Source organism: Prenolepis imparis, unplaced genomic scaffold, assembly GCF_030444845.1.
Source record: "Prenolepis imparis isolate NDT839.2.m4 unplaced genomic scaffold, iyPreImpa1.0 SCAF_13, whole genome shotgun sequence".
In the NCBI taxonomy this organism is placed as follows: Eukaryota; Metazoa; Arthropoda; class Insecta; order Hymenoptera; family Formicidae; genus Prenolepis; species Prenolepis imparis.
The window spans coordinates 9,337,481-9,354,357 of NW_028141171.1; the positions used below are offsets into that span (position 1 = coordinate 9,337,481).

General features: G+C 41.2%; 1 protein-coding gene across 8 annotated transcripts in view; it reads left to right on the plus strand.

Moving 5' to 3' along the window:
• Window positions 1–16,877, plus strand: part of LOC145944552 (serine/threonine-protein phosphatase 2B catalytic subunit 2) — a 125,763-nt gene that overhangs the window by 84,912 nt on the left and 23,974 nt on the right. For all 8 annotated transcript variants that reach the window (XM_083052949.1, XM_083052948.1, XM_083052942.1 and 5 more), the window contains exons 6-9: window positions 12,081–12,220; window positions 14,894–15,065; window positions 15,221–15,347; window positions 15,651–15,731. In XM_083052949.1, the coding sequence (XP_082909075.1) occupies window positions 12,081–12,220; window positions 14,894–15,065; window positions 15,221–15,347; window positions 15,651–15,731 (520 nt within the window). The remainder of the gene's footprint in view (window positions 1–12,080; window positions 12,221–14,893; window positions 15,066–15,220; window positions 15,348–15,650; window positions 15,732–16,877) is intronic.

Consider the following 16,877-nt stretch of genomic DNA (forward strand, 5'->3'; position numbering starts at 1 on the left):
ATTTTTATTATGCCGTTCGATAGAATTACGTAACGTCATCATTGCCAGCATTATTTTTCTTTTTGTACGAACTGATTGTGTTTTAATATATGTATGTTTCAATTTTATTTTAGTTTTTTAGATATTTTAAGTAAATTCTTTTTATCGAGCAGCAATTATTTTATTCTTGTGATGCATAATTTTGACTGTATATTAAAGGCAAAAAATAGATTCGCGTCTTGAATAATTATTTTAAGTTTATTTTAACATCTTTTATCATTATCATTAAGTACAATTAATATGATTTTTATTTTATTATGTCGTTCGATAGAATTATAAATGATCACTATCGTAACGTCACCGGTATTATTTTTCTTATTGTATGAATCAGTTATGGTAAGTGCGTAATTATAACATGTATGTTTTAATTATTTTAGTTTTAATTATTTTATATTATGTAAATTCTACTTTATCGTGCAGCAATTTATTTTCATGATAAATAAATAATTTTGACTGTACATCATTAAAGGGGCAGAAAATAAATTCGCATCTTTGCAGATTTCTTGAGGCTATCCCATCCGGACTTATCTTTCTAGACTTAACGCGCGTTCCATCTGTTTCGAGAGCTCGCGTCTTTTCCGATGTGTATCGCGTTTCATGTTGGCAATCGAAATTTCCGAGTGACACCCCGTATTTCCCGGCTATCGACGTTGGGTTTCGCGTCGATGCGCTTGAGAGAGAGAGACTAGAGCGATGAGCAGTTTCGTATTTCGCGTCGCGCTAAAAAATTCGTGCTATTTTCATATCGAGCCCGTGGATTGCATCCATCCTTTTCTTCGGGAATCATTATCTCGCCGAATTTTTCGTCAGCCGCCTGGATCGTGTCACGGTTTCGGGAAATCTCGCTTTTATTCCTGTGATATATTCCCTCATAAAGGCATACTCTGTTCGAGATCGCGGTCAAAATCAAAAGCGAGAGAAAGAAAAAGAAGAGATATAGAGAGCATTTCGAGAGAAGGTCAAATAGAGAAGCCTGGCAATCTCGCTTAAAGATCGACGAAGCTCCTGCGAAGCTCAGCATTTCCAAGTTAATTAAGGGAAACGACGCACAATTACGATGATGCGGCACTGTAAAACGACATGGATTAATCCTCGAGTACTCTCCGGATCGGTTTGGAACGTGACATGCTCGGAATAAAAATGCTTAGCGAGGAAAAAAAATGTATTAAATTTTACTCGAGGAATTACGAGTTAAATATAAATGTGAAATATAGCACACAGAGATATTAAATCGATTACGAAACTGCACTGGAGAAAAGCCTTTGGATGGATTTGCCTTCCAGCAGTCAATTAAGGATAAACCGAATTTCGCATCTCAAAGTAGATTATTAATACAATTATCCATATTTAACTGCTAACACGTTTAATGTGGACGAAAGATTTTAAGAGACGGTAATAAATATCGTTCGGAGCGGGGTTACCTACCATCTCTCTCTCTTCGAGAATTTATCATCGGTAAATTCTGATCCTGTTTTCATGATCTCCCTTCACCCTCTATCGCGAGAGACTGAATTTCTAAATCCATGTTTTATTTCCAAACAGTTTTATCGCCGGCGTTTCACGACGTTTGATATGGAAATTGACAGTCCCGGTCGGGCGATATCGCGTACCCTTTGAGAGAGTAAGAACCCGTAAAAAACGTGACCGTACGCGTCCTGCACCTTAGAAATGCTCTCAGCGACTCTTTAACCCTCTTTCGTCTCCCTATCCGTATAATCGTTCTGAATCTTTGATCGTGACTCGCATGCATGAGGCATCTCTACGACAGAGAATTGACTCTTCAGAGACTTTCGTCGCAACGAGAGATAATGAGATACTCGTCCCTTAATCGTTTTTAGAGTAGCGAAAGGGAGGATAATATAAAGAATAAAAATCTTACATATTTTTTTTTAAAATAGGGCACATTCGCAACTATATTCTTCACGTACAACTTGAAGGTTCTCTTAAATTGCGAAAGAGCGTACATTCGCATGAATGACGCGAGTTATTAAAGCTCTATCAAATCGCGCAGCGTAAAGCTCATCGCTGTTTTATTAAAACGCAATTCTCGCGACCTCGATTCGAGGAGGAATCTTTCGCGCGCATATACATATCTCGGGAGAGAGAGGAAGAGAGAAAATCAGCAGTTAATCATTAACGATTGAAAGAAAGCGATTCACTGAAATGAACATCGAGAAACGATATCGCGGCGTTAGCCTCAGAAGCGCGCGCAGGGGTCGTAGATCTTTATTAAAGCCGTTCAATTTCTTATCGGTCATGCTGCATTAACTACGTCTAATTTATCGAAGGGGGGTGAAGGGGCATCGTGCAAGGCGCGTGCGTTTTATCGGCTGAAAACTTGCGATTTATGCGATCGTGTTCCGGGGGCCGCTTTAAATAGCGGGCGAGCTCGCGCTATCGCACACCGCTATTAAGTTAATCGCCTTGCACGCTCGCATGCGCGTATATATGCGCGTGTATGCGTGTCGCGGCGAGCTCGTTTTAATAAGAATAATAATAACAACAAGGCGCGAGGTTGAGAGGGGAGAGGGATGGCTCTGGAAAGAGTGCGAGGTACAAAGAATGTCAGGGCAATCTTGAGACGCATTGACCCGGTAACGACCCGGTAACGACGTTTCCTTTGGGCGTCCCTCGGGGAAGTAAAAGGGGAAAAAGTTGAGAAAATTATTCTGTGAAGTTTCCACGGCGAAACTTTAATCTTTAATCAGGAGCGCGCGGTACTAAAAACACTTATATAACATCGGGTAAAGTGCCATAATATGGGGAGGTTCTTAAATGTTGCGTAACGTGGGAAAGAGATAAAAGACGCAAATAACAAGGATAGCTCTCTCTCGTATTATATTTTCCACTGTATCATTATATTTCGATAAACGTGAGAGGTATTCAGATTTCTTTCCTCGTTATCTGAAGATTGAGGAACATTTTGCTTTTATAAGTCGAACACGTACCTATTCGATGTTAAGGATCGTGGGATTCTAATATGAAAAGTGTCGTGTAAATTATATTTAAAATAAAAAGATCAAAAGAGAATATGGAATCTGGAAACTTAATATCTCGTATCACAATATCCACTTTATTTTAGATACTTTTAATCCGCGAAATTATAAAAATCATATTTTTAGAAATCTGGAACTGTATAATTTTTGTGCCATTTATCACGTACGAACGATAGCAGCGTAAAAACATTTAAACTATTCACGCGTATGCGCACGCACATGGGTCGCGAGATATAAATCGTTCTACAAACTACGTTCCATAAATATTTAAAAGCTGATATGAATAGATGTTTACTTCCGTGACGAAGAGGAGTTCGCGATTCCGCTCGCTTCTCCGATCGCGATGTAAACGTATCTCGTGACACGCTTCGTAAAAAGCCACCGATCGAAACCCTCTAAAAGAATAATGCATCTGATAATTAATAATCCCTCGAGGTTTTCTCGTTCGCCCTCCATTTTTACCGAGTCGACGCCAAAGTAGAAGTGGAAAGCAAACTGACACTTTGCAACCAGCATCGGTTTCGAAATCGATTGTTTCCAATTCTGCTAGATTCCTCGTAGAACGAAAAAAAACGAGAGAACATTTGAAGAATGTCCTTTTTAAGCTATCTTTATATTAATAGAACTCTTAATATAAATAAAATTAAATGTACCCCTTTATCCCATCGATCTAAAAATATTCTGCGTTTCTTCCTCCTGCAGATTAATTAAGAGCTCCCAATAATAATTTCGAAGTGTTCCGAGAAGCAAAAACGTGCGCTGAAAGGAAGAAACCGGAGGAGAGAAACGCGTCTACTCTCCCACTTTACGAGCTATTTCTCGAGAGAGATCACGCGATAGTTAACCCACTTCTCTTCGTCCTCTTCCCTATCCCCGCGGTGGTTGGTCGCCCGGTTTCTTTTCCGACGCGAACAATCGCGGAAAACGAGTCTGTGTGGATACAGCAAGAGTGAGCGGAAAGCTGAGGGGAAGAGGCTAGGAGAGGAAGAAAATCGACGAGATCTTCTCTCTCGCCGCTTCTTTCTTCGATCCAAACATCCGTCGCTCCATCACGAACGCGCTCTCTCGCCTCCCTCTTCGAGGTTTTTCCAGATCGAAGAACGATCGGAAGTCGATAATTGCAAGGACAAATGCCGTTTGCAGAACTGCTCTCGCGTTTTTGTTTTCGCGAGGATTTTTAAAGGGTTTCGCAAGCCACCACTTCCTAACACGTCCGTCTTCCATTTTAGACGCGCAATCCTTCGATCTAGAAGCAAATTCCGACTCTAGAAGCGAGAATTTTTACGTTTTATTCACAGCATACGATGGAGGATACGTATAAAATATGAATTATCCTTATTCGGTTTTTTTTTTCATACGTTATGTGCAACCCGTATTAAGGCACTTTATGTTAGCTTACAGAGTCGTAATACTCTCTTTCGCATGCTCTTTTCGGTACAATGCGAACGAGGGGATATAGAAAACATCGTGTAGTATGCAATGGATACATTTCTCCCCTTTCCATTATTCCGTGTGTCCCGTTATGTATAAAGGCGTGTTTTGCGCGAGCTCTAGTACAAACGATATGAATATACCAAATGACATTACGAAACATAACATGGTGAAGGGAGAGAGGGAGGGAAGGAAGGGAGAGGAAGGCTTCTCTCGTAACTCTACTGTATCTATATGATGACGACGGTCGCAAAAACCAAGCCGCCGTTAAGCTCCCACGTTCCGGTCGCCAGATGTACATATCTCGCAGTAGTGGGATCAACGTTTGAACGGGCGAAGTTTTATATAATCCGCCGTAAGGCGATTGCGTCCGGAATCGGAGGTTACTAGCGGACTTGTCGCTTTAATTATGCATCATTAAGGTATTATCGTCGTGTTTGCCATCGCGAGAATTTCTACGTCACTTTCCGGTCGTTTACATTCAGCAGCTGTGAATTAAATCGCGAACATGATATATGCGGACGAGATGCCAACGAGTAGATACAATCGATATTATGATAAAGTCGACATCAGATGGACTCTATGCCTCCTCGAACAATCCCGAATTATCCCATCGAAAGAAAAGGAAAGGATAAATGTAATATTGTCACATATTTTTCTATCGTAGTGAAATGTTGTGTAAAACATTTCTCGCAATTTGGTCGATTGAAATAGTGCGAATTGCATTGCGCGACGTGCGCAAAATAAACACTAGAATAGACTGACGTTCGCGTCAGGTTTAATGCGAATTTATTTCAGCCTTTAACAACGATCGAACGAGTTTTTCTCGCTCGCGAACATCCGCTATTGTTCCTCCGCAAAAAAATAAAAAAAAAACTGCTTTATTCAAAAATATTGCGCACGATTAACCGCGCGATCACGGTCATTTATTGTTTTAGTGTAACAACCGCGTTCGCCGACTTCATTAACCCCATTCGGTCGAATCAATCACGTTAATGCATTCGTTTCTCTTCCTTTTTTGGATTTTTTTTCGCCTCCTTTTATATATCGCCTGTGCGAGTCGACATTTGCTTCTCTACCAACGAGAGCGTTTTTCTTTTGGCGACGCGAATTTAACCTAAATTCTCGGTGAGAATTTCTCGGGTGTAGGATTGCGTCTCGCTATCAACGCGAAATATCCCGCATGACTAACGAGCCGAACTGTTGGCGGATACAGTGGAGAAACTTTCAGTGGAGCTCCGGGATACGGTGATTATATGCCCAAGTACGCAAGCGAATTACGCCGAGAGACTTGATGAGATGCGCGTACAATCACGCGTAATCGCATGTAATCGCATTATCGCGGGAATTCAACCTTCCTGCGTGAGGCTATAAAAATTATTTTAGAGCGAGAGTTTGTGCTTTCCTTAATGCGCTGGATTGATCTGAACAGCTTTTGCGGAAAAAAGCCTGCTTATTCCACAGAAGAAAGAAGACAGACGCGGATTAGAGATTTCAATTAATTAGAGCGCACATTCAGAATAGAGCTTTTTTACCGTTTCATTAGAGCCATTTCAGATGTGGTTCCTGCTCTAGTTGAGTGATTTTCATAATGATATCATAAGAGACGTTTAATTGAAGTTTAAAATTACTGAAAAAAAATTTTTTTAATGGTAATTATATTTTGTAACAAAATTTTGAAGGCGTTTTTCTCCAGAAAAGTAAATAAATTTCTCAAAAAATCTATCATACGCACATCGATAAAAAGAGGCGTTAAATCATTAGGATTAACAACTTTGGATACAGCTTCTACAAATAATAAGGGCAAAAGGCCCCGAGCCATTTTTAACGATTTCTTTTTTTTGCACCGTGTATCGCAGCTTTTACATTCGATCTTATACGTTCGAGCTTTCGCATTTTACATGTTCTCTGAGACCGCCGACAGCAGCAACAAAACGGACCGGGAGGTTTCCTGCGTTTATCTTTGATCTTTACGCGGCGTGTTTTCCCAGAGATTAATATAAATCGCGGATTACGCGGGCAGAAGCGCGGATAAAGGGCCAAACATGATTAAACACGCGTCATCGCGAGATGAGAGAGAGAGAAAGAGAGCTAGCGTGGGCGGGCAGGGAACCACGATTGAAAGGGATCCTCCACGTGGATATATCGCGCGTAAAGGATACCGTTGAGATACACGCTCTATATGTGTGATGTACGACACAAAGCGCTGTCCGAGGTGTATATCGATCGAGAACGGTGGCGTCGCGACGCGAGAGAAAGAGAATCGCTCCCGATCCGGCGCATTACGAGCGTTTTCCGCTCGTGGAGAGAAGGTCGGAAAGAAGCGAGCGCGTAGAGCGATTTTTCGCCCGTAATCCACAGACGATGCATAACGATGTCTGTCACGGGCAGAGGAAACATTCCATTAAGGAAATGAGCCGAGCGTCATGTTGAATTACGTTTGTTTCGTACCGCGGAACGACGCTTTTCTCTTCCCCTCCGCCATCCTTGAAAATACTCTTTCCTCTCTTCGCACTTTATCTTGTCCTTTCGCGAACGCGCCATTGCGGCGACCACAATTTGGCACGAAACCACAATTTTAATTAATGTTTCTTTCAAATGGGAATTTTTCCATGACCAGAAGAAAGAGTTGCGTATTTCGCGAGAATAAAGAGGACAGCAATTCTGCATTTTATTTAATATTCAAAATTAATAATTGCGACAAATGACGAAAAAAATACTTGGTTTAATATATATTTTATACGTATGAAATGTTGATGAAATTTTGATCCCATACCGTATGAATGATTTTTTTTTTTTTTTTTCAAATATATGAAATATATACGATTCGAAGAAACTTGGTGATTTCGTTACGTCATGTTTTATGTAAATTAAGCTCTCGCAGTTACGAAACTTGAGATCGACACGAGATGAAAAGCGTCGAGACTGACGCGATAGCGCTATTGAAGCACTATTGCGAATCGTTATAGATACTGCGAACAACGATAGGAGAAAGGACATAAGGCGCGCTCACTTCACTTAATGCAGCTGCTGTCATTATCGCGCACTAACTGCTCATTATATCATAATAAACGCCCAATACACTGTGTCTGTATGCGTTCCCGCGGAAACAGGTCGCGAACTAATGCGACCCATTCAATGTAATTACGCTACCTGTTACATGTCACTCGCATCAAGATCACGTGCAACAACTTCGGTTCGAGTAATCATAGAAGATGGAATCCGACGTGTTATCAGTTACGTCGATAATATCTAGTGCGAATTCAGACTTCAGACATCTAGGAGAGACTAAACTAAAAAAAGATTAGATTTTTAGTTGGTTTTTTTTTTCAAAGAATATAAATTATGCAAAATAATTTCCAATTTCCTCAATGGCAATATAATAAATAATATAGACAAATAAAAAGGAAAAAATGAAAAAACTTTAATCTTTTGTCTATTATATTTGTTCGTGATAATCAGATTTTAGATTGAATATTATTTTTATTTTTTAATTATGATTTAAGCTTAAAATAAATAATAATCAAATAATATTTTATAAATACTGGAGAACTTTAAAGGATTCATTCTGTATCAAGATTCATTGTGCCTCGCAATACCATATGTTATTTATTTCGAGATTATATAATATTATATAATAAATATTATATAATATTTGGCGAATGAACTCAATGCCTAGATTCGGCTTTAATCCTTGCGTTTGGGATTATTTTTATGCCAATTGCACGATCGTTCGGTTTTATTTCACGCAGATATCGCACGTGGAAATTTAAAAACATTTTATTAAAAACCTAACGAAAGAGTTCCCACGATATATCGAATCGCAAACGATTTGCACATATTGCGAAATCAAATTGAGAATAGATATCGTTTTATGAAAAGTAAAAATCTAAAAAATAAATTTTATTTTTTATATATTTTAATTAAAAGATATATATTTTTTATATAACTTTTTTTTTCGCAAAAATCTAACGTCGCTGCAACGAAAACAAATGAAGCTTATAAATAACGTAAACAAAATCTCAATCTTCGATCCCAATGTTTTATCAGCGTTGATTGCACTTTGAAGAGAAGAGGCAGAATGTTTGCTATAACTAGACGTTTCGTTGCGCGAAATATACCTTCCCTCTCCTCCCGAATCATTCATATTCATGAAAGTCATTAAACGCAATTCCCGAAGGCAGCTGTAGGATATGAGACCGCGCGGCGGACTTTTCTCGGCGAGATTAGATCAACGGAACAAATATTTGAGGGCTCTCGTTGCGGCGTCTGTCTTTGCGCGCGTGCTTTTCCCCCCGACTTCGATATCCATTCCTCTCGGAAACTCGCTCGCCGGTGGAGCGAAACTTGGCCGTCTAAGTTCTCAAGCCTTTACATCGATTCGAGGGGAGTGGCTAGACTCGGCACGGGCCGAGAATAAATCCTTAACCTAGTGTTTGTGAGTGCTTCATGATTCCGGGAGTTGTAACTCTGTCTATATCCAGTTCTTGTCTCTCATTTAAATAATTATTTTGCAAACGGTAACTAAAAGGCAAAGGTATACCTTATATATTGTTTTCTGCGCACATCAAATATACAATTTTATATATTTAAAAGAAAATAATACGTCACTCTATCAAAAATAGAATTAGGGCGATAGGATCCAACGTCATCTCGGCTACGTCAAATATTGGATTTCAAAGCTTAGCGACCAATTAATGCGAGCCAACAAGCATTTAGAAATCCGCGGTGAGCACATTGTCAGGTTCGCCGTGACCTGATTAATGCAATCTACCAAACGATCCGGCTTACGTGCACCTCGTTCGGCGTTGTCATAATACGTAAATTCGCACTAGGTTCGCCGCCCTCGAGACTATGTCGACCTGTCACTATTCGATACACGTGTCGACACGGTCTGTCACATACAGATCGCTGTCAAATTACAATTCAATCTTAAGTTTCGACGTATTGAAACGTATCTTAAATATTGAAGAATCGCGACGTCAGGATGACAGTACAAGTCTGTCATGATTTTTATATTAGAAGTTTAAGAGAAACGCGATCAACGCAACAACGAATAAAGTTGTCGCTATTAGTCAAAAGAGAGAGAGATCGATTAAAATACCACGCAAATTTCCCGTGTAACGTGTAACTGATTAAGCCGAGTGTGTGAAGTTGGCACACCCTATGTTATGCTATCATAGTTCTGTTAAGAGTTCTGAGTTATTTAGAACCATAGGAAGAGTTCTTGATAATTTTTAAGAAATAGTTCCTCCGGTCATTACGATAACGAAAATCAGTTTCAAAAAATAAGGGCTGCCAACTTCACATTTTTTTACACATCGAGTTGTTTTGAGCAGAGTTTTAACGTTCTTTTAAATAGTTATATAGTTTCTGATATTTTTTGAAAGAGTTCTGCAATTTTTAGATAAAAAAAACGTATCTTCGATATTGAAAGTATGTTTTTTTATCTCTCTAAAAATTGCAAAACTCTTTCAAAAAATAATCTGGAACTATAAAACTACATATAAAACTATTAAACAATTTAAATTTACTCACCTCACGGTTGCTCCTTTGTTGCCCGATGTCTCCACGGGCCTTCTCCTTGTAGAAGTTTCGAAACACTTGCACTCGCGTTACTTTTTTCGTTCGCGACGCGCGGCGACGCCCGGGTTTTAGCTATCACAATCTTCGACGCGTTTCGGTAAAACGCGAGACTCGCGAGAGTTTATTCGCGCGCGAATAAAACCGAAGCTCCATTTTCGCGTCCCCGCTTTCTCCAAGAGTCCCACTTTTCGCAGGGGTTTATCGAACGAAGATGATCAAGAGAGCGACTTGGCCGCGACGCACTCAAGTCGCCCAAGGATGCAGCGAGACGAACATTGAGCGCGATTCATCACGATCGACGTGATTATTAATTAATACACTCGTCCTTTCGCGGACCGGCAAGAAGCGCGCGACCATAGATCACGAAGAATCGAAGAAGAGCACTGGAGGTGGAGCTAGACTGGCACTGCCAGGTTCGGAACGAGCAACGATACGTCGCGCCGAGTCGTAGTGGTGGGGCATTGTAGGGGTCGCGACGTGGGAGCTCGGCGAATCACGTCGCGACTACATACCCCCACCACTACGACCTGATTCGCTGAACCTCGCACGTACGTTGCGTCGCGACCACTACAATTCCCCACCACTACGACTTGTCGCGACGCGTCGTTGGTCGTTGCACGTTCCGAAACTGGCAGCTGGCAATGCCAGTATTGGCGGGGGTATGTAATCGCGACGTGATTCGCTGAACCTCGGACGTACGTTGCGTCGCGACCACTACAATTCCCCACCACTACGACTTGTCGTGACGCGTCGTTGGTCGTTGCACGTTCCGAACCTGGCAGCTGGCAATGCCAGTATTGGCGGGGGTATGTAATCGCGACGTGATTCGCTGAACCTCGGACGTACGTTGCGTCGCGACCACTGCAATGCCCCACCACTACGACTTGTCGTGACGCGTCGTTGGTCGTTGCGCGTTCCTAACCTGGCAGTGCCAGTCTAGCTCCACCTCCAGTGCTCTTCTTCGATTCTTCGTGATCAATGGTCGCGCGTTTCTTGCCGGTCCGCCAAAGGACGAGTATATTAATTAGCATCTTTGGCGGTTAATTATCGTATAAATCCGATCGCGTCGCACGTACCGACATCGTAATCGCGATCGCACACGTGAAATTGATCTCGTCGATCGTGAATCGCGCTAAATGTTCGTCTCGCTGCATCCTTGGGCGACTTGAGTGCGTCGCGGCCAAGTCGCTCTCTTGATCATCTTCGTTCGATGAGCCCCTGCGAAAAGTGGGTCTTGGAAAAAGTGGCGAAAATGAAGCTTCGATTTTATTCGCGCGCGAATAAGCTCTCGCGAGTCTCGCGTTTTACCGAAACGCGTCGAAGATTTCTGATAGCTAAAACCCGGACGTCGCCAACGAAAAAAAATAACGCGAGTGCAAGTGTTTCGAAACTTGTACGAGAAGGAGGCCCGGGGAGGCATCGGGCAACAAAGGAGCAACCGTGAGGTGAGTAAATTTAAATTGTTTAATAGTTACATAGTTCCTGATTATTTTTTTAAAGAGTTTTGCAATTTTTATAGAGATAAAAGAACATACTTTCAATATCGAAGATACGTTTTTTTTATCTAAAAATTGCAGAACTCTTTCAAAAAATAATCAGGAACTACATAACTATTTAAAAGAACGTTAAAACTCTGCTCAAAACAACTCGATGTGTAAAAAAATGTGAAGTTGGCAGCCCTATTTTTTGAAACTGATATTCGTTATCGTAATGACCGGAACTACTTCTAAAAATTATCAATAACTCTTTCTATGGTTCTAAATAACTCAGAGCTCTTAACAGAACTATGATAGCATAACATAGGGGTGCCAACTTCACACACACCCGATTAAGCCACCGAATAGAGGATCGGCCAAAAGCTTTAATTCAACTGACCAGATTACTGCGAATTCGCTAAAGTCGACAATGGCAGCTCGTACAATTACGCCGAAAATTACGCCGTGTTTGCGCGCGACCGCGCGAACAATCCATCGCACTGTCAGTTTATTCCTTGAGCTAATTCGATCCGGTGTTGATTTGCTGTTTCAGTTGGACAGGTTCAAAGAGCCGCCGGCGTTCGGGCCGATGTGCGATCTCCTCTGGTCGGATCCCCTCGAGGACTTCGGCAACGAGAAGAACGCGGAACATTTCTCCCACAATAGTGTCAGGGGTTGTTCATACTTTTACAGGTGAGTGAGTGGCGTAGAGAGCCGCCGAGCTTTTCTTCAACATGTTAACTTCTATACGATATAAACTCTCTGCTGTAGGATCGGTTTTCCGACCACCAGTATTCGTAATTTTCTTGTGTTAACTCGCGCGTATATTCTCTTTGTTAATTACGTGTAACATTTATTAATTGAAATATTTCTACAATATTGTATAATATTTTATCAGTATTTATTAGTTGAATTTAATCAAAAGGAATATGATTTTTTTGTTGCCAGTTTCTTTCTCTGAAATTTAGTATTTTTAAAAGGCTCTTTATTTAGAATTGAAATAAATTATCAGTTTTATCAATTATATAAAAAATATACAAATGCGACAAAATATATAAAACTACTTGAATTATAATATTGGTTTTCGGAATAGAACACTTTCTGACAGAAAATATTAGAAAGCGATTGCAATCTAAAAAATGCAATTACGATCGATAGACATACATCGATAATATAGTGTCGGTTGCCGTTTATCCCAGCGCGTTAATGTAATAATAAAGGCTGAATTAGCGGACTGAAAAAGAGAGAAAAACGAGATGTACTCAGCGCTGTAGCCAGATTTCTCCTTTTGCCTCTCACCGTGGAAATACGATATGCTTGCGCGATATATCTCGCGGTTGTCGTCGGGCTCGATTTTTTCGTTTTTCCCTTCCCCAGCTGTCCGTAACTCTCTTCCCCTTCCTCTCTTCAAACGAGGTAATTATCTCGCCGTTTGTCTCGAGCGAACAGCGGTAACCGGAAGCACGTTGGGCACAGCTCACGCGCGATCACATAGCGTGAAACGAGGTAACTTTGGCTCTTTCTCTTCCTCTTCCCAGTTCTGAGATCTTCCTACATACGTCACGTTCGCTCCCTCGTCGTGTCGCCCTACGTCAGTGTCCGTGGGACACGTCCGCGGTTTGTCCTGCGGGAGGATTAATAACGGGGCCGCGTAATACGACAGCGTCAGCAAACCACAGACACTATATACAGACTTCTCCTCTCGCGGATTCGCTAATTGTACGAATGGCCGTACTAATGAGTACCGAGATTCGTTAAGTGTCAACCGTCTCGCCTGTTCGTTCGTAACGTTTTCCATCTGCTCTTGTGTTTTATCATATGTCTGTTGTGTCTGTGTATATGTATTGTTTGGCGAGGCGGAGCGTAATAAATAAATTCCTTCGAGGCACAACTTTTTCGACAAATTAATTAAATGTCATTTTTATTTCGATGCAATTAACGTTTTACGCGAAGGAGATTAATACCCTATATACTTTGGTACTTCTTCAGCAGGCGTACGAGTTTTAGAGAAAAGTAATTTTAATAATCAAGCTGTTGATTAATATACACGTCGGCGCGGATGATCGCGATCGCGATAAGATAATAACAGCTGTTATGAAGACGTTGTAGGTAAAAGGCGTTACCTCTCTCTCTTACCTTGCCAAGGCAGGGTCGGTTAATTTCTCATTTTCGATTCTCGCATTATCGTGTTTCGGCCAAGGATAGGTAGGTGCATTAAGTTTCACGCGAACATAAATCACAGCCCGTGTCTCGAGCAGTAGTATATGCAAGTAGTCTGGCTGTAGTCGTCCGACTATATCCAGACTCGCGCTACTTTTGCTGTCCGCCGACTCGTAAAGAGGTACCTTAACGAATCCGGTGGTGCGGCTTGGTTTTTAATGAAGCAAATCAAACACATTTCGTGCGCCCACGTTAAATAAATTCCGCATTTTATCGTCGTGCACCGAAATGCGTGGGTATCGAAGTATTCGTCGACCTAGGGATCGATACCCGACCACCTTGGCCAAGCGGATCGGTGCGATTTTCGAGAGATTTCATCTTGTCATTAATCTTTGTCGGCGTTGCGAACGGATTTTAATGGCTGCTAACGACCCTACCGCGACGTGAGGCAAACATTTCTCACGATGCTTGACCAGGTCAGTTATGGCTGCGCGAAAAGGGCCGTCCTGTGTTGACGTCTTGCGGAGCTTAATTTGTTTATGCGAACTCGCACGACCATTTGTCATTTAATGTTCGCGGTTGATTAAAAGCTGTACACCTTGTGAAAGATTCGGGACCTAACTCGCGTTAATTGCGAATTTGGCAATTTAAACGTTTTCAGAAAATGAATGAACAATAGAACTTAAACGTCTAACGTTTCAACACAATTGCAGATTTATTATGTATTGCATTAACAATGTTGCACCGATTGCAATATATTCTCAGCAAATCAAGATTGATTATTTGGCAGTCGAGTAATTGTTTTCGATGCGAGTGCCAAAACAGCATTACGACATAATTTAGGTCGCGATTTTGTGATGCATAGTTTCCTGAAATAAATATTCATTAATTTTCATAATCTGTTGCTCGCAATAATAATGTTTATGAAACACATTTATTTTATACGATTTTTTAAAAATAATTTGTCTAAAAAAATTATATTTTACCTGATTAAAAATTTTTAAGCCAGGTCTTTATTTATGCAACCATAGCATTTTCCATATTACTTATTAAAATACGCGCTGAATAGATAAAAAATACGTGCATTAACATTAAAGCCAAATTAATGTGTTTGTGCATATTTCGAAAATTCTTTTACGGCGATCATTGATAATAATCAACCTGTCCAAATTTAAATTCGATCGATCGGATAATGTCTGCTTGCAGTTACGCGGCGTGTTGCGACTTTCTGCAGAACAACAATTTGCTCAGCATCATAAGGGCGCACGAGGCTCAAGACGCTGGATATCGTATGTACCGAAAATCACAGACGACGGGCTTCCCATCGCTTATCACCATTTTCAGCGCGCCCAACTATCTCGATGTGTACAACAACAAGGTAAAAGTCTGTCCGTTTTGCGTCTGCGTGAAACTGCGACCGCTGTCCGCGATCGATATTAATTTAACGGTCGCATAAATGCGGAGCATTGTCCGTTTATATGACCGCTGGTGGGACCATATTGGTCTGCAATCGTAAAAACTCGATGCCCGCAGGCGGCGGTGTTGAAGTACGAGAACAACGTGATGAACATTCGACAGTTCAATTGTTCGCCACACCCGTACTGGTTGCCCAATTTCATGGATGTTTTCACATGGTCCCTGCCATTTGTAGGCGAGAAAGGTAAGTTGCGCTAGAAGGGACGAATGAGTTTTCCGTGTATCTCTGTACTTCTTTCGAAAAAATTTATATATATATATTCTTTTTCGCAAAGCGATATCTCTGATGATTAGAAAGTTTCTTAGAAAAGTCTACAAAAATTAAAAAGTCTACAAAAATTAAAATGTAATAATTTAGACGCGGGAGATAAAATTAATTTTAATGTTTCGAGGTAAATAGAGTATTCTCTTCTAATAGAGAAAATTGTTAATTTGAGAAATGCTTTGTTCAGAATTTAACGGGGCGATCTTTCGCTTTGCCTTACAGTCACAGAAATGTTAGTGAACGTGCTGAACATCTGCTCGGACGACGAGTTGATGAGCGACGGCGATGAGGGGCTCGAGGAAGGTAATGTCCACCATTTAGCTCTCATTCTCTCCACCTTAATCCGTATACACTATTATTTTGCAGATATTTCGAGCAAAATTCGGCACTCGGACTGGTCGCTCTTATATCGTGATCAGAGCCTTGTCTTTTTTGTACCCTCTTAATTCGGTGCTACCCTTAACGTGTCTGGTTCTGAGAGATTTATTTGCCTAATCAAAATCCTGTAAAAAGATACGAAATGAGAATCACACAATCATACAACGACGTTAAATTCACGATAAAAACAAAAAAAAACACTTCGCGATCTCATTTCTCGATCGTCTTGAGAACATTGGACAGACATTCTATTTAAAATCTCGCGATTACAAGAAAACAATCAGTTGGAAGAGGAGCATAATTGTTGCCGTAGCGTTTTCAATCCGCGAGATCTCTCGAATTAAATCTCTAAACTTCGATAAATTTATTTTCCTCGGGAAATGCGCTCTCTAATAACGGGTGAGAGATGCGAGACACGTTTCAATCTTATCCCGTCACTTGGAGGACGGGGCCGAACCGGCGAACGCGATAAGACGGGTAGAAGAGATTCCGCTAATATATCTGGAATCTTTTACGAGCTCCGACATGATCTAAGAGAGGCCACGTCACTTTCGTTGCAACCCGGGGAGAATGCGCGCATTCATCCCTCATGTCCCGCCGCGCGAGCTTGATAGAAAAGAGTTGGAGACGGTTTAACGATGAAAAATGAATCGGGACATCCTGTTCCGCGCGCGAATCGTCGCATTCTCCTCCGAAACGAAAGATCGATCGTGCACGCGTGCGTCCAGATTGGTGGACCGAACGGCGAACGCGAGTCTTCGCGAAAAACCGCGCATGTGCGGCTGTCATTTTTCTACCTACGCGGCGATGTAAATTGAAATCGCGAATCCGGAATGAACATACGCGCGCCTTTAATTTTTCATTTAATCATTTAATATTTGACCTCGTTTTTCAGAGACCGATATACGAATTTCACGTTCGCCGCGCGCAGAATTTCGCGCGCACGATCGATCCGCCGTCCGATCAATTTCTCTATTTCGCCAATCGATCGATACGACAGCACCTGTGAATTCTACATATTGTACATCGTACACTGTGTATTTTCGTATACACCACTTCGATTCACACGAT